Source organism: Microcebus murinus, chromosome 2 (assembly GCF_040939455.1).
Source record: "Microcebus murinus isolate Inina chromosome 2, M.murinus_Inina_mat1.0, whole genome shotgun sequence".
Lineage (NCBI taxonomy): Eukaryota > Metazoa > Chordata > Mammalia > Primates > Cheirogaleidae > Microcebus > Microcebus murinus.
In genome coordinates, this window is record NC_134105.1 from 48,661,416 (window position 1) to 48,684,736 (window position 23,321).

At 34.2% G+C, this 23,321-nt stretch overlaps 1 protein-coding gene across 8 annotated transcripts in view; it reads right to left on the reverse strand.

Moving 5' to 3' along the window:
• The window catches only part of DOCK7 (dedicator of cytokinesis 7), a 203,895-nt gene that overhangs the window by 66,801 nt on the left and 113,773 nt on the right, over positions 1-23,321 (reverse strand). For 2 of the 8 annotated variants that reach the window (XM_075998912.1, XM_012767089.2), the window contains exons 23-31: positions 15,896-15,988; positions 14,640-14,729; positions 13,993-14,022; positions 13,318-13,413; positions 10,610-10,750; positions 10,402-10,515; positions 8,820-8,990; positions 5,324-5,463; positions 198-367 (exon numbers count right to left, since the gene is read on the reverse strand). In XM_075998912.1, the coding sequence (XP_075855027.1) occupies positions 198-367; positions 5,324-5,463; positions 8,820-8,990; positions 10,402-10,515; positions 10,610-10,750; positions 13,318-13,413; positions 13,993-14,022; positions 14,640-14,729; positions 15,896-15,988 (1,045 nt within the window). The remainder of the gene's footprint in view (positions 1-197; positions 368-5,323; positions 5,464-8,819; positions 8,991-10,401; positions 10,516-10,609; positions 10,751-13,317; positions 13,414-13,992; positions 14,023-14,639; positions 14,730-15,895; positions 15,989-23,321) is intronic. The other 6 variants (XM_012767093.2, XM_020289020.2, XM_012767100.2 and 3 more) reach the window with 4 other exon arrangements.

Below are 23,321 nucleotides of genomic sequence, written 5' to 3' on the forward strand. Positions count from 1 at the left end.
TTACAGTAATCTTGTGCTGAATTCTCTCACATAGTCAAAAGTTTTTCAGCAATATGGTTAAATATTTATAGTTTATTTGTATCAGTGTACATTTGCTTATTTTCCTAAAATAAGATCTTTATCCTTGGGATAGTTTCTAACACTTTCAAACATTGAGCTTTGCCTTTAAAATTTGTCTTAATTATTATACTAAGTACCTGTAAAATCATGCAGCTGAGGTACAGTTTCCATAATAATACCAATCAGAGGTAGATACAACATGGCCACCCGAGCCTTTATCTGAGGGTCAGAGTACCGGGGGTCTGAGTCATGACTGGATAGTAAATTGTGTACCATATTGATGACTTTCTTATGCAATCCAAACAGTCTATTTAAAAAGAAGACAAAGAAGAAAAAAGTAGTAAGGTCACCGAGATTAGTTAATATCTTTAAAACAAACAGTAAGTCATGGTACTGACAATATTTTGTTTAATTTAACTTTGCCATATATTTGCATGTATTTCTATAAAACATTCCTTATTTTAAACTAAAAAATATATATAAAATATAAGAAATAAGAATTAAAAAAGTAAATGCTATACAAATTCACTAAGGAATAAATCTGAATATTTTTATATTAACTCCTTATTTGTATATTTGAACAATAAAGGACTTAAGACCATGTATAGCTACATTTGAAGCAATAAAAAAGGTAAATTTTAAGTAGCTGTAAATTTTATTTTATCAAATCAGATCTTTTCATATTTACCAAAAATAAATTATTTCCTTTTTCTAAAAGAAGAATCCTCTTCCTAATGGATTATGTAGGCCATAGGCTGGAGTTGCCTTTGACATCTCTATTTAAACTGAACTTCCTTGCTCATATACCTCATTTGGACCTTAAAACTTTTCTAGACGCCCCTTGATTTCAACCTTGCTAATACACTAGCAAGGGTCACTCTCAACACTTTTTGTCTCTCCCCTGAGATTGAAGACATTTAGATTATGCAAACCATTCTAATTAAAAATTCATCCACTCTAACTGGCCCTTGACACTGTACCCAGCAGCAGTTCCAGATCTCATTCTCGCTCCTTAAGCCTCTTAACTATCAATCTCAACAGAAGATCTTATCTCCAACTTCTCTTAGGAAAAAAAGACCATTCTGAATTTGCCTTGGCCATATCTTTTAACACATCTCCATCTTTATACCTACCAAATCATCTTTCCTTTTTGCCTCAGAAAAAGCTGTATCTTCTTGCAGAAAGTAATTTCGCCATGTGTTTGATGAACCTATTCTTTCTTCACTAGCTTCAATATCTCCCCTCATTAAGTTTGTCCCTTTTTTTTTCAAATATGCTTTTCCTATCTTGAAAATATATCTTCACTTTAAAAGCTGGTATTAGAAAACAGGTAGTCTTACTCTAGAGCTCTTGATTTTATCCAACATTTTACATAGCTGTATATGAAATCTAGATGGAGATTCTTTCTTCTCTTCCTCTCCATATTTTTATTCATAAAGTATACTCTCATAGAGGCTTTAAAATATATGAAGGCAAAGAGCTGAAAGAAAGGCATTCTTTCAGACTACAACATCCAGAAAGAGTCTACCTGCACTTGATATTTTGCCTGCAAGGTGGCATCATTGAGCCTTCCTTCCATCAGCTCACCCAGAAATACAGCTGAGACAAGAGGATCTGCCTGCATTCCCCTGCTGTCAGCTGCCACAAGAAGTGTGGCCACACCATCAACCTGTGCCCCAAGAAAGTCAAATAAGGCCTCTTCGCTACCTCCTCCTTCCCCTGCTAGGCAGCCTCCTGCCCAAGTCCCATGGTCCTGAGCCCTCAATAAAGTTTCCCTTTCATTGACTGGAAAAAAAAAGAAAGTATAGTTTTTAAGTTCTCCCCTTTGACTTCTTTTATCACTACTAATGATTTTCAAACCTGAATAGGTATTCCCTACCTCTGAGCAGCTACCATACCCAGACTTTGACTTATATAAACTCTACCCACTCATCTGCATGAAGCCTTTCCATACGTTTACATTACTCCATTATATTGGTCAGTTATAGAACATATTTTGCCACTCACGGAATCATTCTTGATTACTTAGCAAGCACATGGAGTAAGAAGACAAATATTCCTCTGAAGGATCTTTATAAGATAATATATGCTGCATATCATATGTATACACCTCTAAAGAAAGTAAAATTTAGGGATGAGAAGTGAATTTCTCACATTCATTCATTCATAAATTGAATTAACATATAGCTACCAAATGTCCACTCTGTTCCAGACTTAATACTAAGGCACTGGAGAGCCAAAGTATATAGGGCTCTGAGGACCTAATGGTTTGAATTTTACTGTAAGTGCTATTTAAAAAACACACACACATATTGAAGAGTTTTAAGCAAGGCAGTGACATAATCTGATGCCCATTTTTAAAAGACCATTCAAGTTGCTGTGTAGAAAAAGGATTTTAGGGAGGCAGAAATGGAAGCATAATTAGGGCAGTAGTAGTGGAGATGGAAAGAAGTGGCTGAACTTGATGTATATTCTGGAGGTAGTACCTGTAGAATTTGCTAATGGACTAGATTCAGGAGAGTAGGAAAAGGAAGAAAAAAGCAGGAGTAAAAGCTAAGGTTATTAACCTACACACTACTACTTAAAGCTATTCCAATATCTTGTTAACTGAATAGACAAAAAAAAAAAAGGTGGTAGTGAACCCAGGAATCATTATTTTCTAGACTTTATAGAAAATCTTTCCAAGTGTCAGAGACTAATACATCTAGCTTGAAGAGGCAAAAGAGCAGTAATGAATTCTCTCATAATCCTATATTGTTCCACAGAAACATAAACTTATTTTAACAGAATTGATTCTTGACGTGAAAAAGAAATCTCACCGCACAAACAGCTGACTGTTAGAATTCTCTATTTTTTAAATCAGACACTGCTGAACACCTACACAACATGTATTTACCCTGTCTTCCTTAGTAATTGAATTCAAATTTTGTTCGGGTATGCAGTCCTCCCCCTATGACTCAGGAGAAGCCAATTGCATTCCCACTTTCAAGAGCAGATCCTAATTGGACTAGTACTGCTGCTTAAAGCAGCCAGTTAGCAAACTTTTGTTACAGTCTAAGAGACAAATATGTTAACCAATTCACTGCTTAACTGAGAAGGTCTACCAAAAAATTCACATGAACTAAACCCTCTGTTTGGGGACACAGTTGATTTACATTTAGGCACAAGCTCCTTGTCTTGTGCCCTGTAACAAACAGCCCAGGGACTGACACCAGTCCAAGGATTCCATATGAGTAGAACTGATCTAATACATTCAGCAACATGGCACATAGCACTGATGACTGTGGTAGTACGAGATAGGCAGGTGAGCCAAATCAGTCCAAAAGAAAAATTCACATTGCATGCTTGGGAAGAGGGTTTTCCCCTCACCCCCTCTCCTAATGGACATGAATAAGAAATCACTTAATCTTAACTGCCCGTGGCAACAATCTTAAAAGGCACCAGCCTTAGGATAAAGCTGATGCTTCCAGCAGAGGTAAGACATGTAAAGAACCAGAGCCATGGTGATATCACTGGAGCTGATGACTATACTGTGCTAATAGCTCTTTCTTCCAATTATGGAACAGTTAATTTCCTTTCTTTAATAAAGCCAGCTTAAAGAAGAATTTTCTGTTTCTTGCAACCCAAAACATCCTGATGTAACAAGTAAAAATATTGGAAATATAGATTCAAATGACTGAGATAAACTAGTTATTTCAAAAAGCTAGTATGATTAGAGAATTTGTTTTCAGAGTATTTTTTTCTACCCAAATAATGGATCTTTTCTTTTTTCCCAAATGACATCATACTCATTTGTCAAATGGAAAATATGAAAGTGGTGGCAAGTAGGAGTGGGAGGCACAGAGTTTCATCCATTTAGTTTTCCCTCTGTATACTCCAAAGTATGTATATACATATCACCCCATCCCATATGGAAACCCATTAAGCATCTCTTCAGAACCCTATAGTTCTATAAAACACAGGGTGAAAAGCTACTTCTTTAAAATATATTCCAACCATAGGAAGTTGCTATTATAAAAAAAACACGGCCGGGCGCGGTGGCTCACGCCTGTAATCCTAGCTCTCTGGGAGGCCGAGGCGGGCGGATTGCTCGAGGTCAGGAGTTCGAAACCAGCCTGAGCAAGAGTGAGACCCCGTCTCTACTATAAATAGAAAGAAATTAATTGGCCAACTAATATATATATATACAAAAAAAAAAATTAGCCGGGCATGGTGGCGAATGCCTGTAGTCCCAGCTACTTGGGAGGCTGAGGCAGGAGGATTGCTTGAGCCAGGAGTTTGAGGTTGCTGTGAGCTAGGCTGACGCCACGGCACTCACTCTAGCCTGGGCAATAAAGTGAGACTCTGTCTCAAAAAAAAAAAAAAAAACAAAAAAAAAACACATGCCTTTCATTTGCAGATTTGGCCTTTCACAATTTATTGAGCATTGACTGTATCTCTGACATATTGCTAAAACCTCAGTAACCTTCTCTTTCATTTATTCAACAAATACACCAGAAGACCCTTGTAAAAAACTGTTTAAAGGGATCTCTTTGCTTTCTTTGGAGCTCTTCCATGAGATCAAACTGCATTATAAACTTATAATGATCCTATTAGGAGAAAAAAATTTTAAAAAGTAATTATTACCCAAATGAGTTATGGTCATACAAATTTTTGAAAATAAGATGAATGTAGCCCATAAGGGATGCTAGACCACAACACATCAAGCTAGTTCTATAAATTCAAATCGTCCAACAATATACCTTCCTTTTCTTACAATATCAATTTCCACAAATCCTCTAAAAGTATACACAACTTGAGAAGTTTTTAAAACCTAAGGATATTTGTTTATAGGACACTTTTTTTAAATAAAATGCTTTATAATTGCAAATGATAAATTTTCCACACAAGGAATCAAGTAAAAGACTAGAATATCTTCCTTAACTGGAAAGCACCAACTGTATATCAATAAATCGAAGAGACCATCTACTAAGATGCACAATTTATTTAAAGTACTATTAAGAAAAAAAAAGAAAGCTACCAAATAAACTGTGATATTTTACCAATGTTAAGATAAATCTCAAATTCAGAGATGGCAAAATAGGAAAAAAGTCTTAAAATTGATGAAATACAGAAATAATATGGATATGAAACTTAGTGAACAGAAAAAGTAGAAAGAGTGAAAGAGTATTCTTTTGATTCTCAGGAAGTGTAAGTGGACTAACTCTGTCCCATTGTTCAAAATCAAATTGATATTCTACAAGACAAAAACTGGTCTACTCACCCTTCAGCATCAGGGTCTAAAATGACAGCGAGCTCTGTTAACACAAGTCCTGCCAAATAATGCTGTTGGCGGAAAGGCACAGACAATTCAAACATATTTGCAATCTTCTGGTCTTGTACATTTGTGGAAAATCCAGAACTCTGTTGGGGAGTGAGGTAGAACAAAATTATATCAGCTGTGCAACAAAATATCCTACAGAGCATTACAAGTGAAATGTAAGTATTATTTTAAAACGAGATAAAATTTACCTATGGTAGTTTATTTTATATTACTATTATTAATATTGGAACAAGTAATACTCATAATTTTGGTAAAGAAAACTATAATAAAATTACTTTAGTGATTTGATCACTTTATTACTGAAATAAATTAGTATTAGGTCATTAAATATGAAATGTCTGATTTCTAATCAAAAGTTTAGTTTATTGTATCTCAAACAAGGAATACAGTTAATCGAAGTATGTGCCTCAACTATGGACACAGTTTTGCCATCTTAACAGTAGCTTATTTATGCCAGTAGCGCAAAAGCCCAGAGAGAAAGTGACAATGAAATCATAAAAGGTGTTTTCCAGAGCTTGTTGAGAACTGAATATTTTTCCTTGCAAGAAGTGGTCGAAATCTTGGAAGTAGTGGTAGTTGGTGCAAGGTCTGGTGAATATGGTGAATAACAGAGCATTTCCAAGTCCAGCCTGTGTAGTTTGAACAGTATTATTTCTGCAACATGTGGTCAAGCACCGTCCTGCAAGAGGACTGGCCTGTCTCTCTTGACCAATCTCAACTGCTTAATCACAAGCATCCTCATCATTTTGTCCAGTTGGTTGCAGTAGACATCCGCTGTAATTGACCGACCAGGTTTCATGAAGCCATAGTGGATAATACCAGCACTGAACCACCAAACAGACATCATCAGCTTTTCTTGATGAATATTTGGTTTTGGACTGTGTTTTGGCACTTCATGTTTATCTAGCCATTGTGCTGAATGCTTGTCATTGTCAAAAAGAAGCCATTTTTCATCACACATAACAGTATGATGTAGAAATGGTTCACCTTTATGTCATGACAGAAAAGGTAAGCTTCAAGATTATTTCTCTTTGGATGCTCATTTAATTCAGGCAGTACCTATCTATCCAGCTTCTTTACCTTGCCAAGTTGTTTCAAATGGCCCGACATTGTTGGAATAGTAACGTCAAACCTTGCTGCTAATTCACAGGTAGGTTGAGATGGATTCACTTCCACCACAGCTTTCAATTTATCATTATCCACCTTGGTCTCAGGTCACCCATGTGGCTCATTTTCAAGATTAAAATCACCAGAATAGAACTTTTCAAACCATTGATATACCGTGCATTCATTAGCCACCTCTTTCCCAAAAACTTTGTTGATATCTTGAGCTGTCTAAGCTGTACTGGTTCCACGACAGAACTCATATTCAAAAATAACACGAAGTTTTGACTCTCTGTGATTTCACAAAAATTGCTTAAAGAAATGTAAAAGAAAATCACAAGGCCAAATGTGCATTTGAAAGACTGAGGATGTACTTTCACAATATACATAAAACAAGAAGTGTCAAAGTGAAATGTCAGAGATATCAACTGTCAAACTTAGTACTTAAGGAAATCAGACATTTTCATACTTAATAACCTTAATTAATTAATGGAAACCAATTAGTCTCAATTTCCTTTTTCTCAAATCGAAACCTTTCCATGATTTATCCTCATTCTTTCAGCCACTTAATGCTTCAATATCATCCTCTGAAAGAAGAAAAGGCAACTAAATCCAAATGATATAGTATGTACTCACCATAGATTATAAGAGAAATATTCATAGTCACGGCTATTGTTATGCAGAGAAATTCTATACACTAGTAGAACTGTTTTCCAGAAAACATACTACCTCTGGAACATTACTATCATTTTGTGGTCTGCTGAGTTTAAAAAGTTTTAATACTGCAAAAAAGTATCCCCCCAAATATATTCCATATTCAGGAACACCCAAGTGAGATTTCTTAGAAGAAGAACAGATTTAAGATTTCTTTTTCTTTTTGAGACAGAGTCTTGCTCTGTTGCTCCGGCTAGAGTGCCGTGGTGTCAGCCTAGCTCACAGCAACCTCAAACTCCTGGGCTCAAACAATCCTCCTGCCTCAGCCTCCCTAGTGGCTGGGACTACAGGTATGCGCCACCACACCCGGCTCAAATTTCAGATTTCTCTATGGAGAAATCATCTTCCTTATAAGTATAGTATATAATATTTTTCCTGGACCTTCCCCAAAAGAGTGATGTCTCTATTCTGTATTAGAATCTGAAAATTATGTAATTAGATGAGAAAGTGGACAATAACATAATAGAAGAAATTCTACGAGAATTTCCTGGCTGAATGGGATGTTCAGTAAGGAGTGAGATGTAAACAAATGTGCTTCATTTAAGGTTTTAGGAACTGTACCTATGATTAATTTGTCCCTAACTATGTAGTCACATCTTTGGCAGAAGGTATGGAAAGAAAGAAAAAGATCAGCCTTATCCATTATAGGAAATGTATGTTAGCCACTCTGTGGAAATAGGCTGATTCAGATTTTTTGCAAAGAAAAAATGAAAAGTTGTGGTTACTCTCTGATGTTTTCTAGTCTTTCTAAGTGTAGTTTAAATTTTTCCTCTATCAAGCATATGAGATTGATCTACGCTAGGGAATTCTATTCGGGAATTACATATCTTGAAAAACAAAATTAAGAGCTTAAGATCAACTTTGACTTTGGACATTAAGAGCTTAAGGAAGTAGCCTGATTGCCTTAGAAATAACATAGCAGAAAAAGCGTGTAAGTGGAAGAAGGAAAAACCAAGCTTCTTTGATACTAAAATCATAAAATACTTTAAACTTGACCTATGTGAGAGGATATACATATTAATTGCTAAAATAACACATTTTCATCTTCAGATAAACTACTAGGTGCTGAAGTCAAGTGCTACCCACTTAAAATCTACAAATGTTCATCTAGTTTCCTTTGGGGTTTTTGGATAAAAGAGAATTAGGCAGGGCTTTGTAATGCCTGCAATGCAGTTTGATTTCTTTCTCTGCTCATCTATGCTTCATCCCCCTTCCCTTCACAGGTATTGATCACCAAAAAACCTCTTATATCTGAGACTCATTCTCAGTGTCTGCTTCAAGAGAGCCCAATTTGTGAAAACATCTAAATAATTAGTTTATTTAGGTGAATTCATTCACCTGCACATAAATATATGAAAGGAGTACAACATAGTGGTTAAGAACTTGGGCTTCAGATTAAAGCTTTGGTTCAAAGCCTGATTCTGCCACTTTTTGCTCAGTGATGTGTGTTTCTGTTTTTTCATCTATAAAATGGATATAATAACAGAACATACCTCCTAGAATTATTTTGAGGATTACATCAGTTAATACTTATAAAGAACTTAGAACTGAGCCTATCATACAGCTATTACTCAATAAGTATTAGTTATAAATTTGTATGTTCATGCACTTTGCATACCTGAGATGTCGCAGAAGAAACAGAAGGTGATGGAGATGCAGGTGGAGTAAGTAAGCTACACGGTAAGTTTAATGTAACATAGTGCTCATGGCTGCAGATGATTCGTAGAAAATCCAGCCTCAAGGACACCAGGACACTTGGATTTGGTAACGAATAAAGCTTTGAAGACACCTTGTAAATATTACATAAATAAGAGGACACCAGTTGAACATATTATTTCTCTAATACTAACACCAGAATTATAGATTAAAGAATTAAAGATTAGTACTCAAGGGCAATCTTAGATTTTGTGGTTCAAATAAGTTTGATTCAGCTTTTTCCAGAGTTCGGACTAAAATTAAAAATTTGGAACTTTTAAGGTTTACTGTATAAATTCATTTGACTAACCTAAAGCCATATTCTTATACTTCCAATAAAGTATTAATATTTCTACTTCTCAAAAATGGACTTTATGAGAAGGCATGCCACCATGATAACCTCATATTACTTCTTAAAAAGAAATTATCCATTCTTTTCATAGCATTTTTTGATTACCTGTATTTATAGTTTTCTATTTGTCTATTTTCCCAGTTACATCATAAGCTTCTTGAGGAGACATACTATAAACTAACTTACTAGCTTTAGTATTCCTAGGGCTTACCCCAATGCTTAGCAAATATAGGGGGGCAGTGCTTAAAGAATAAAAACAGTTTTGGTAGCAATTGTACATAACATTTTGGGGGGAAAGTAAAACTAATAACATATAAGTGTTGCAAATATTTGCAAGTGTTGCAAATATTTGCAACTATGCCAATGCATAGTTTTAACTTTTCTGACTATTAAAAGAAACAAATATCCAATAAAACAGATCTTCAACATTCTAAGTATTAGACAACCGAATAGAATTCTTGACCATTAGTTCCCCAAAACTAATCTGTGGACCCCTGGGAAGTGTTTCACAAGCACTGTGTACTCCTCATCCCTACCACCAGGATTCAAACTCCTCAATAACTCTGAGATGAGACCCAGAGATTTGTATAATTTTCAAGCTCCTCTAAAAGGAATAAAACAAAATCAGCTATTTGTAGAAAAGTTCTTTTTTGTCAAGGTAAGATAATGAATGACATTTGGGACTTGGGTAAACATCTGTCCATAATTCTAAATTCTACAATGTTCAGGGATGCATTAGGAGGAATACATAGCAAAATGCAATTGCTTTAAAAATCACTCAAGATATAAAAGTTCAGTTGGCTGTTCATTCAGTATAAATGCTACACTTGCATGGCATCTCGAGGCTGCTTTACATTGACATTACTATTAACTTAATGGTGTGTTCCAAAATGGAAATTAAAGAGTCATGACTGGGCCAGTACAATGCAAGGAAAGCTGGCTATACTGCTATCAGCTTGCCATAGTACTTGTGTCCTGATAAAACAAATGTAATTTATTTTTGCATTACAAATAAAAATGTTACTTTATGCTACTTTTTGTTTTACCATCAGTATATTAATGTGCTCTTCAAGGTCTCTTAGCTCCAGCCCTGAAAAGAACAAACACAGTATTTAAATTATTTGATTACTAATTATTACTAATTATGTATTACCTGTTTATAGCAGGACTTTATTAGGCTAAAAACAAATCCTCTGTCCATAACAGACAACAGATCATTGAGAAAGAATGCAAGGCTTGTATTGAGTCTTTCAACCATTTCTGTGTCCTGGGAAACAGAATATAAAGCAAAACAAATAAAAGTATTATAGTTTAATCTGAGCTTGAAAGGGAGATAAGTGAAAAGAAAAAGTTATCAATACCTTCTGAAATCGTGAAACTATATCACTAGCAATCGTGCTGACAAGAGCAGCAATGTCATCCATGAAACGTTCTGGAAAACGACTTTTCCTTGGAGCATCAAGTTTATCATTAAAGTATAAATGGTGTACCATGCTCTTTACCTGAAAAAAGATATAAGCCATTAGTGTAATTTCTTATAGATATAATTAACAATTACAATGATTCTATAAACACTTGGGCTAGTTTTAAAATGTGATTTAATAGATTACTAAAATATCTTTAGCTTCTCAAAATATTTCAAAAAAGTGTCCTACAATATTTTGTATGTGCCAAGGAAATATCAACCACAATACAACTCAATTACTACATCACAATCAGATCTATCCTGCCTAATGATAGGGGGAAAATTCTGTGTATGTCAAAAGAAAAAAATTTCACCTTTAAAAAATTTTTTAATTAAATTTTTCTAAGACTCAATAATTTTGCCATTCCATATCCCCCAAACTATAAGCTTTAAGAGATCTTCACTGTAGTGTCTTCAACATTTAGCATATAGTTTCATATGGTGGGTATATAATAAATATTTGATGACTAAAAATGAATAATAAAATATTAATTAAATATTAACACAGTGATTTAAGTTTATAAAATGCTTTTAGAAGTAGATTCGTTACGACATAATGTGATAATGGTAAAAAGAATTTTAGACTTTAAATTCAGGGAAATTGAAGATAAGGTTCCATACTTAGTATACAGCTCAGCCAAGTCTTGAATTGCAATTTTTTGACTATTTAAGAAATCTGAACATATATATGACTATAAAAAACTAAGTCAAAGTTACAGTTCTTATCTTATAATAAAAACACATGAATTACAAATTTAGTGTTTATTTTCTATGGAAAAAATGAGTTGTCTGTCACTTATATATGGTCTCTGATTTGTTCTTTCTGTAGACTATTAAATCTCTAGAATAAATATTTTCTATCCCCAATATAGGTAACATTCAATGCTGAGAATCACCCTATGCCATACTCTGGAAGCTCTCTTTGTTTCTTTCATTTCTTCTTTTCTCTTTTTTTTGTTGCTGTTCTTTTGTTTTCCATTGTTTCTTATTTATTTTTTACATACTCCTTTTTTGGAAGAAAAAGTTTTAGTGATTTCATCTTTCTACAGGCTGAAGAAGAAGGTGAAGAGGAAGGTCCCAAGTGCTAGAATGCCTAGGTTTGAAACACAGTTCTGCTACTTATAAGCTGTTTAGACTAAGACAAGTTAGTCAACCTCTTTGTGCCTTGTTAATACCTAGCCCACAGGGCAGTACTAGCACACTGTCACCACTTGATAATGTTGTTGCCTTTGTTTATGTACATGTGTGTGTATACATATATACACACACACACATATACATATATATGCTTATATATATAGTTAACCCTTGAACAGCACAGGTTTGAATCACATGGATCCTCTTATACAAGGATTTTCTTCTACCTCTGCCACCCCTGAGACAGCAAGACCAATCCCTCCTCTTTTTGCTCCTCCTCAGCCTATTCAATGAGGATAAAAACTTATGATGATCCACTTCTACTTAATGAACAGTGAATATTTTTCTCTTCCTTATGATTTTCTTTTTTTTTTTTGTTTGTTTGTTTGTTTGTTTTGAGACAGAGTCTCACTTTGTTGCCCAGGCTAGAGTGAGTGCTGTGGCATCAGCCTAGCTCACAGCAACCTCAAACTCCTGGGCTCAAGCAATCCTGCTGCTTCAGTCTCCCGAGTAACTGAGACTATAGGCATGCACCACCATGCCCGGCTAATTTTTTCTACACATATTAGTTGGCCAATTAATTTCTTTCTATTTATGGTAGAGACAGGATCTCGCTCTTGCTCAGGCTGGTTTCGAACTCTTGACCTTGAGCAATCCACCCGCCTCGGCCTCCCAGAATGCTAGGATTACAGGCGTGAGCCACCACGCCTGGCCCCTTATGATTTTCTTAATAACATATTCTTTTCTCTAGCTTATTATATTGTAAGAATACAGTTTATAATACATATTACACATAAAATGTTGGTTAACTGTTTATATTGACAGAAAGGCTTCTGGTCATGAATAGGCTATTGGTAGTTAAGTTTTTGGGGGGTCAAAAGTAATATGTGAATTTTCAACCACAAGTTGACACTTGTGGTTAGAGGCACTCTTGTCAGTGCCTCTAACCCCTGTATTGTTCAAGGGTCAAATGTATATATCTATTTATTAATTAAAATATTAATTTATTTTTACTATCATTTATTGAATTAAGCAAAAACTACTGTTGGTTTTTTATTGGCTGTAACTGGCATTTCCCTAAGAGCTTTCTAGCCATAATTATAGCAGTTGGTATCTATAAAGCTCTTTTTATCTTTGGTATAAAATCTATAGTACTGCCATTGTACATTTGCATTTTCAGACTAGGAAAGAATGTATCACCAATTTCCTTTAAAAAGACAGCTAGCTTCTGCAACCAGCCCTGAAAAAATAGAGCTAAATTGAGCCTCACAACTTTATAATTCCACCTAAATTGGGCTGAGTGTCCACAGTGTTTATTTACAGATGAAACGTGTAATTTTGTCTTAGAGGCATATGTAAAACTGTAAGATGTGCAACAGAAAAAGATTTCTAAGATAAAAATTGAGCTAACACAAAATTCTTCACTAAGGGAAAAAAACTTTTAAAGAATGTGCTTAGTTTGCTCACCATTAACTCAAAAAAGAACCAGGCTTGTTGCAAAGCTGATTCCCGAACGCTGCCACTGCAAACAACCCACTGCAAAGCCAGCTCCTCATGAAAAAGCTATCCAGAAGTAAATCCAAAGTTATTATCAAAGTCAAATATGTTGATAACATAAACCAAATAATAATGCAAATACAAATGAAGATATAATGAGAGTAAGCAAAATAAGGCATGTGAACCATTCAATGATGCAGTGAAGACACCCATTAACGAAACGGCTATTTATGCATGTAAGACAGTGGTATGCTGAACAGCTGAAAAAATTACATGTTATCTTGGAGTAAAATGTAATTTTAAAAGGACAGGTAAAAAATAGCCTCCTAAATTGTACCTGCAAACAAAAACTAGACCAAAAACTTACAATAAGATCTTGGCTTGTGCCTTAAATATATATTTTAACATATGCAAATATGCTCATGAACTTTGCGGGTACAATTTAGAAAATACATTTAAAAATTTAAACTTTGCTATAAGCCATTAATTTTCAAGTTTTCAGGTAAAGTCTTTTAAAGAAAAAAATTGCAGAAAAGTCCTGCCTTATAATGGATATGCATACAAAGCATTTGCAAAGTAGTGTATATTAATATGAAAAAGGACTAACAAAACTGTGCATAAGGGAAGCAAATCAACATATCTTACTAAGAATTTTTCTAACTCATCTTCCTTTCCCTGGAGATTTAAAACACAAAACAGAAGCAGTTACCGAAACAGAATTAAGAGTCGATACATTTTTTTGGTACTAAAATTTTATGACCAAATTCGAATTTACTAAACTCTAAAAATAGTCAATCCCAAAGAAATAAACATTATCAAAATGTAAAAGGGCCTACACTGGAAAGGCATCAGAAAAGCAATGCTTGCTCAGATTTTTTTTGGAGACAAAGTCTTGCTCTGTTGCCTGGGCTATAGTACAGGGGCATCAATCATCATAGCTCACTGTGACCTCAAACTCCTAGGCTCAAGCGATCCTCCTACCTCAGTTTCCTAGGTACCTGGGACTACAGAAGTGTGCCACCATGCCCAGCTAATTTTTCTATTTTTAGTAGAGATGGGGGTCTCGTTCTTGCTCAGGCTGGTATCGAACTCCTGACCTCAAGGGATCCTCCCACCTTGGCCTCCCAGAGTGCTAGGATTATAGGTGTAAGCCATCACACCAGCCTCAGATGTATTTTTAAACACAATGCAATTATTATACTATCTCATACTGGTTATGCAAAGAAATCCTGTATCTATTTTATTGTTGAAATTATTTTCCCCCTCTTTGCATCGTCTTCATATGAATCTACCTTTTTAGTTGGTAAGCGTCCCGTTAATGTTTGTAAGAAACTTGACGTCTCTGTGTGCGAAGACATACGATTACAACTTCGATCCATAGCCTATGGAGTGAAGATGAATGAATGACGAGATAACATTAACATCTGCAGTGGATGACTTTGCAACTCAAGGACTATGTATGATTTTAGAATAGAGTTTTATTGTGGTTTCAAAAACCATCTATTTTACTATTCATCTCATTTTCACCATTTTAAGCTACTTTAATGACAATGCATTAGAAGTATCAAAATGACTTCTATATGATTTTAGTCTTTAAAAAGATGAGTATTTCAATGATTTTTTAATATTTAGAGTGCTGCAAAGAATGAAACTTTTATATGTGTGATCTATACACATGCACATATCTAGTAAGAATATATAAAAATAAAAACATACTTCTCAACTGGTCTCATACCAAAAGAGAAATCAATAATTTTGTACTCAATAAAGAAAATAAAAAGTTCAGAATGATTTCTTTGACTTTTTCCCTATTATCAAAAACCACTTTTCAGGTTTGCCATATACTATATCAAATATAAATAATTTATAATATTAGATACAGAATTAAAATTTTTCTTCAAGAACAGAATTTTCATCCAAAGCCAACACACAGATGAGAAGTATATTTTGAGGTATCATGCAGTATTAGCTATCAAGCAACTAGTCTTAAGTAAGCAAAATCTAATTTCATACTTTGCAACACAGTACAAATTAAAATGGACTTTTATTTCTGGAATTTAATCTTATACCATAGGGTCATACATTGTTCACATTTAATTTCAACTTATTACCAGTCTTCTATTCAGTGATTATGAAGAAAATGACAAGATAATAAATGCTAAATAAAAATGGTACAAGAGCTACACTTGAAACCAAAAGCAAATGGAAAACTGTTGGGTTTTTTTCCACATAAAAAATTTTAAAATTCCTATTAAAGATGTGCTACTCCTAAAGAAGAAACTGTTAAAAAGCTATTAAGTGCATAAGCAGCAGGCACTGAAATACTAATAAGGTGTATACGGAGGGAAGGAGGAGGTGACAGGAAATAGGAAAGAAGAGCATTACTGGTACATTTGGTGGTATTCATGCATAGTAGTTGGAAAATGTGCTAAGTAAACAAAAATACACACTTGGAAGCAAGTCACTGAAATCATAGTATATACTAAAAAGTAATGGTCTAAAGGGAAACATCAGCAGCCAATAAAGAAACCTCTAATGTAAACACCACCTGTGTTGATTCTGCACTTGGACTGGGGTTGGATCCCCATGGGGCAGCTTTTGGACCACCAGTGTTAACCCAGGAATTGGAGCGATCTAAACCCTAAGCATATAATAGAAAGCAGTTGGAAAGGAAAGAAATATTACATGTTGCATGCTATAAATTATACTTAAAGAAATCCAGACCTTCCAATGCAAACATGTTTTTAATTAGTACTGTTAAAGCAACCAACATTTTTAGGCACTTATAGAGTATTAGTTCACCGAAATTATCTCATTAAATAACATAATTTTTTTTAAAAATCACCAAGAACATTAAGTATAGAATTTAAAGGTAATGTTTTTTTATGTAAAATCCCCCTTGAAGTACCAACAACTGAAGTTCCCACAGCACCACACTCCAGACTCTCTTTAACCACTCCGGTACCAGCGTTGACTATAGTCAACAGTCACAGATGAACACGCACAGCGACTTTAGCCGACAGCCGTGATATGAAGGCGCACAGCTGAGCATCAACTTTAGCCGACAGCCGTGATATGACTTTTCTAAATTTTCATTTGTCAAAATAAAATTGTGAACATTTAAAAATAACGTAATGAAAACATATATGTATATGTTACCTATTCTGATTTACATTACAAGTAAAGCTGCCTGTAAAGTAAAACAAGCTTTCAGTGCTTTAAAGCTTTCCTCATCACGCAACAGCAAAACTGATTCGTCATCAATACACAGCACACACTATCGTGCAGACTATGAGTGCTGGCTGTGGGCAAGGTTTTGCAGCCGGTGAGCGCCGTACCGAAGTGGTTTTAAAGATAGTACAAGTTAGCAACAGATAGTTTCCTCTGTATCTAACTGAGGTTTAAAGGAAAAAATGGAAGAAAAACATTCAATTCTTTGCTGAAAGACTTTAATTTCATTCCATCTGTCATCAACTGAAAACTACCATGCAGTGGTATTCATAATTCTATTTGACCTAGCCTCCTCTTTTATTCCCTTTTAGAGACAGAGAGGAAAAATTAAGTAAAAATTTAAGAAAAAAATAATACCTAATATTTGCTCCTTCCTAATAAAGATAGTAGATATGGGCCTATGTTCAGTTTTATTGTACTTGTAATTAAACATAATGGCTACTATTTTATATAAATATTATAAGGAAAAACATTATGCTGGGGCTGTCTATAGGAATTATATCTTCACCATCACCTTCATCAATTTAAAGTTTCTTTAATATGTTGCTAATATATATAAGCAGAAGTGAATTAGGTATGTCTTTCTCTGAAAAGGGTTACTATGATTCTAGGTGAAGGGAAGAGAGGCTTTACTTCTATTTCCTAAACCCGACTGAACATCAGAATCACTTGAGAAGCTTTATAAAAATTCAGATTCTGGGCCCTACCTCTAGAAATCCTGATTCAGAAATCTGGGATGGGAACCTAGGAATCTGCTAATTAGAATTGGAGCAAGTAGTAAAAGATTTTTAGAGGATTATTGGGTTAAGAATAACAAAGAAAACACAAGACAAGCTGACTAAGTATATCAGAGCATGAGTATGGACCCAAACCAGAAAGCACCAAAGGAAGTACAGGTAAAAAAGAAAAAAGCATTTGGTAACAAAAGCAATCAATTCTGTCTGGACAATAGTGTCACCTGGTAAGCCTAACAACACTAGCAACACAACAAATGTGCAGGGCCCCACCTTAAAACAATTAAATCAGTAATTGTTGTGAGTAAGGCCCTGACATTAGCATTTTTTAAATACTTCAAAAGTTTTAAAAAATAAATACTGTAAATCTCAAGGGATTAGGTTTTAGGGAGACTATTTCCTATGTTTTTTCCCCCAAAATATAAAGAAGTTGAAATGATGGTACAATAATTACCCATTTCTCCTCATTTTTGACACTGAATGTGTAAAATGGTAGTTAAGGTTTAAATCTCGGCTCTCCTGCTTAGTAATTGTAAAATCTAAGATAAATTACTTAATCACTTTTTCAGTTTCTTATGTATTAAATAGGAATAATGATAGTGTCTCCCTCATGTTGTAAGGATCACATTAAATAATGGAAGTAAATTACTAAGTGCAATGTCTCAAATATATTAATACTAAACTCTCAAAAATCATTTTTTGTTTGTTTGCTTTTAGAGACAGTCTCACTCTCTTGCGCAGGCTGCAGTGGCCTGATCATAGCTCAATGCAACCCTCAACTCCTGGATTCAAGTGATACTCTTACCTCAGCCTCCCGAGTAGCTAGGACTATAGATGCACACCACCACACCTGGCTAATTTTCTTCCTTCCTTCCTTCCCTTCTTTTCCTCTTCCTCTTCCCCTTCCTTCCTTCCTTCCTTGCTTCCTTCCTTCCCCTCCCTCCCTCCCTCCCTTCCTTCCTTCTCCCTCCCTCTCTCTCTTTCACTCTCTCTCTCCTTCCTTCTTCCCTCCCTCCCTTCTTTCCTTTTTCTCTCTCTTTCTTTCTTTCTTTCTTTCTTTCTTTCTTTCTTTCTTTCTTTCTTTCTTTCTTTCTTTCTTTCTTTCTTTCTTTCTTTCTTTCTTTCTTTCTTTCTTCTTTCTTTCTTTATCTCTCTCTCTCTCTCTCTCTTCTCTCTCTCTCTCTCTCTCTCTCTTACTTCTCTCTCTCTCTCTCTCTCTCTCTTTCTTTCTTTCTTTCTTTCTAGAGATGGGGTCTCACTATGTTGCCCAGACTAGTCATGGTTAGTCAAAAACTCCTGGCCTTAAGCAATCCTCTTGCCTTGGTCTCCCAAAGTGCTGAGATTAAAGGCATGAGCCTTTACTAAGTATCTGGCCCTCAAAAATAGAGTTTATAAAAACTTTTCATACATATTTTTCCTAAAATGCTTTCTAGAGAATTATACAATATCCAAATACTAGTAAAATTATATAGCCAGTTTGTTCAAAATAGAACACCTGCCTTCTCAGAACCCCATTACAATGTTTTAAATAAAAGTAAATCAACAGGCATTTGTTTTTCAGATCAGTTAAAACAAAATTTTCATTAGTCTCTAAAATTATGTTTCCAATCCTCTACTGCACAAGTGTAAAGTTCTTTCTGCCATATTCAATTTTTACAGTCATTATTCATGTTTTAAAATAACGAAACATAAGCATTTGATTTTTTCAAAATTATTACCATGCTCTTCTCTCCCATAAATTTCCACAAAAAGAATAACTTTGCTATACTCTTAAATTCACTTTGTAACTCATTGTTTAATAATTTCGTTTAAAACAAAGGTACATAATCAGTGAGAATAAGAAATAAATCTCACTGTGCTATTATATTTTGTATATACAATACTGATGTTCTGCACAGTTATAATAACATCAGTCACAGTGGATTATTTAAAGAAAACCTGTGGCCAAGTATTTTGTAAAGCAAATAACTTCTATAATTCAGATTTTATAAAGCTAAAAATTATATCAAATAGCTCGTAGTTAGCAAAGTCATCACTGATGTTTACTAACATAATAACTTTATGTTCACATAGAACAGATTAACCAAATGTGTGCACATGTGTATGTATGTATATATGGTTTTTCTTGCAAAATCCCAGTAACATTATTAATTTTGTCCCTTAGATATAGATAAGCTCCTTTGCAAGGACCATATTGTAGATTTGACATCAACACTCATGTTATTACATACAAAGATCTGGTTTTATATCTATAAGTCCTCAGCATAGTGCCTAGCACAGACAGAATAAGTGCTGTGTTTGAGAAATAAATGAAAAAAATAGGAGGTGATATATGAGAAAGAAACTACATATCAGTGTAAAATTCCACCAGCATTTGATTAAAAGCAATAAAATTCAAATCTAATGTAACCATAAATTTATAGAATAGAATGTTAAAAGACTACTCCTAGGACTATAAAAACACAGATAGTTCTGGTGAAATAAATACGAAGAAAGTCCTCAAATATGTTTTTACAGCCTCTAGAATAATAAAAGCCTGTTTATATTACATAAATATTCTTGAATTTTAGGAGTTTTGTATTTTATATTAGGGAATGAAGTGTAACAAAAACTTTAATAAAGTCAAATCTCTGAAGATCTTTAAATATATAATTAATTCTGATAGTGAACAAAAGCATAATTCAAGTTTTAAAAAAGTAGTTTATTCTTTCTATGGTTACTTATACTAACATTCATTCATTGAATAAATATCTGTTGAGCACCTTCAATATGCTGGACACCATGGGTGCTTTAGAACAAACATCCCTGCCATCAGGAAACTTATACTCTGGTGAAGGGATATACACACTAAAAAAAAAAAAATCAACGTAATAAAAAACTAATTCACATGCTACTTTAAAAGGTTGTAAATGTTATGAGACAAAAAACAAAACAAAACAAAACAAACAAACAAAACAAAACAAAACATAGAATAAGGGGATTAGACGTCCCAGGGCCAAGGCAGGGGAGAAAGAGCCACTGGTTATACATTTAAATAAAATGGTCAGAGAATACTTCATGGGGAAGGTGGCCCTGTGAGTAAATACTTAAAGGAGTTGAGGTTGTTAAGTCATAGGAGGATCTTGCTCAGAAAAATGACATAATCTGACTTAATTTTTGTGTGTGTGTCTTACATTTTAAAAGCAACATTCTAGTTGCTATGCTGTGAACAGAGTGTAGGGTAGAAGCAGGGAAATCATCTTTAAGTCTATAAATTCAGGGAGAGATGATGGCAGCTCAGACCAAGGCAGTAGTACAGAGGTGGAAAGAATTGGCTCTACCTTTAACATATATCCAAATTTGAAAAAAAGGAATTAGAAAAAGCAGCTAAGTTTAGAATTCCAAAGAGAGATCTGTACTGGAAATATAATTTGGGGAGTCATTAGTATAACATTTATATAGTACTTAAAGCCATGGTAATAAGATCACCAAGTCAATGAGTGTAGAGAGAAGACAAGAGGAGGTAAATAAGGACAGAGGACTGGAGCATTTCCAGATTAAGAGATGAGAAAAGGAGGAATCCACAAGACTGAAAATGTGTAACTACTAAATTTTAAAGAGGAAAATCAAGAGAGTATAGTACCCCGGAAGCCAAATAAACAAACCAAGAAGAAAAAAGAATCTAACTACATCAAAGGCTGCTGGTAATTAAAGTAGGCAGAGTTCTGAAAATTATTAATAGCCACTGGATTTAGCAACAAGGAGGGCAGTGGCGACATTAACAAGGGCGGTTTTGGTGGAAGATGGGAGGAATATTTTATTGAAGTAAAGAGAAAAGGAGTAAAAGAAACAGTATATAAGTATAGAAAACCCCTTTAAGGAATTCTACTAAAAAGATAGCAGAGAATAGCAAAGAAGATAGCAGTGAAAATGAAAGCACTAGAAAGGACATTTTTTATATGAGAGAATAATAGAATGCCTGTACGTGGATGGGAATAATTCAGTACATAAGGAAAAATTGATGATACAAAAGAGGTAGGAAAGAACCGCTAGAGTGAGGATTTTGAGTAGTTGAGAGGGGATGAGAGTTTGTATACAGTGAAAGGAATGGATTTAGAAAAATAAATTGTTCATCTATAGCAGAGTATTAAATAGTAGAGAGTAGATGGTAGCAGATAGGTAGATAAAAGTCTCTGAAAGTTTTCTTCTGCTTGCTTAGTTTTCTCAAAGAAGTAGGAGATAAGTAGTGAAGAGATAAGTAGTGAAAAGGAGGACAGAGGGAGAGGTATTTGGAGGTGTGAGGTAACAAAAGACATCATGAAATCGTTTCCTTGGCGAGAAGGATAGTAAAAAGAATATAGAAATATAGTATAATTGCTCGACAGCATTAAGGCTCTGTTGAGGTTCATTTCAAATGAGACCAGTCACCATGGTATTTCACAAGCCATATTCTGCTGCACAGGTGATAACATGGCATAGGCAGTCAATTGGGTTTAACTATGTTTTCAGGTTGGGAAGTATAAAGGGAACTGAGATATCATTATGATGGGAATAATTACAATGATTGATCACAAAGGCTGGCTAAGGAGGAAGAGAGAGCATTAAGACGATTAGGCACAATAAAAAGGTCATGGCATCAAGAGATTAGAGAAGTTGCAGAGTAGAAAAATTATTGGAGTTGGGTTACTAAAGAGAAAAATAGGAGATAATAGAGAACATGTTGCATGGTTAAAGTTACTGGTAATGAAAAGATCTAAGGTATATCCACGGCTGAGGCACAATGGAAGATAAGATCACTGAAGCAGGAGAGTTTCCAGAATTGCAAAGCCAATAAAATAGGAATAAATGAAGAGTAGCTATAAATAAACTTCAGATTCTTTACAATTGTAAAATTATATACCATTATTATTAGATATTATGACTAAATGATAATCCAATATGAAAGTAGCTATCAAAATTTTGCAATAAAAACAGAAAACATAAAAACTATATAAATAAAACTTGATAAGGACAAGGCTAAATTGTCATAAGACAAATTTTCAAATTGTGATGACTTTCTCAGAAATTAGTTTATATATATTTTAAAAATCATTATGCTCCACCAAATGAACTTCTTGAAAAAAAGCAAAAAAAAAATCTTATATATATACTTCTTTGTTCTAAATTTTGAGGTTATATTCTACCAAATATGTTATATAAGAAATATGAGTGCTTAATATGAATGAACATCATTCATGTAAATTAATTAGAAGTTTCTGAAAGTAAAATTTCTATAACTATGAATTATATATATTTCTGTAACTCTAAGAACTATAAAAATAGTTTTGACATTTCTGATCAATGTTCAAGTATTTCACCTAACAAACAAACCAACTCAGATCTTTAAAAGTTCTATTATAGTTCAGACTAAGAGTTAAATATAGACCGTAGAGCATGTTTATTAATTCTTCATATACTAATAGACTAAAATCCCAAAGAAAAGTTGGCTATGGTTTTATAAGAATGGTATCTCCCTCCTCTCCAACAGCAAAAAATAAGTTTGAAATAGTTTGGCCAAAATACAACATAAAGTGAGTTCCCAGCCTCAGTCTTACTGTGCTTTCATCCAGCTTGCTTAAACTCTGAGTTATTTTTGTATTTTACACTTAGAAAAGTAATAACTACTCATGACTTAAGTATTTTGGGGGGTTAATAAAGATGGATGTTTTGAATAAAATATAACTAGATCTCATACTATCTGGCCTCTCTCCTTTGGTGTCTCGGAATCACTAACCATCATTAAGTAAGTCACTTTTCTAATCCTGGTGTACCTTACATAGAGTTTCATGTAAAATACAGATCTACTACCAATTAAGGTAAATAGCTGTTCTTGCTGTTTTTTGGAGAAAGTGGGGCTCATACTTGAAATCAGTGATGACATGTCTCTTCTACATACAGTCACATAGGTCTCCTTTAATTCTATAGGAGTCAATTTACCCATTTTTCACACGATGGAGTATGAGACACAAAATAGTAAGTTATATGTAACTA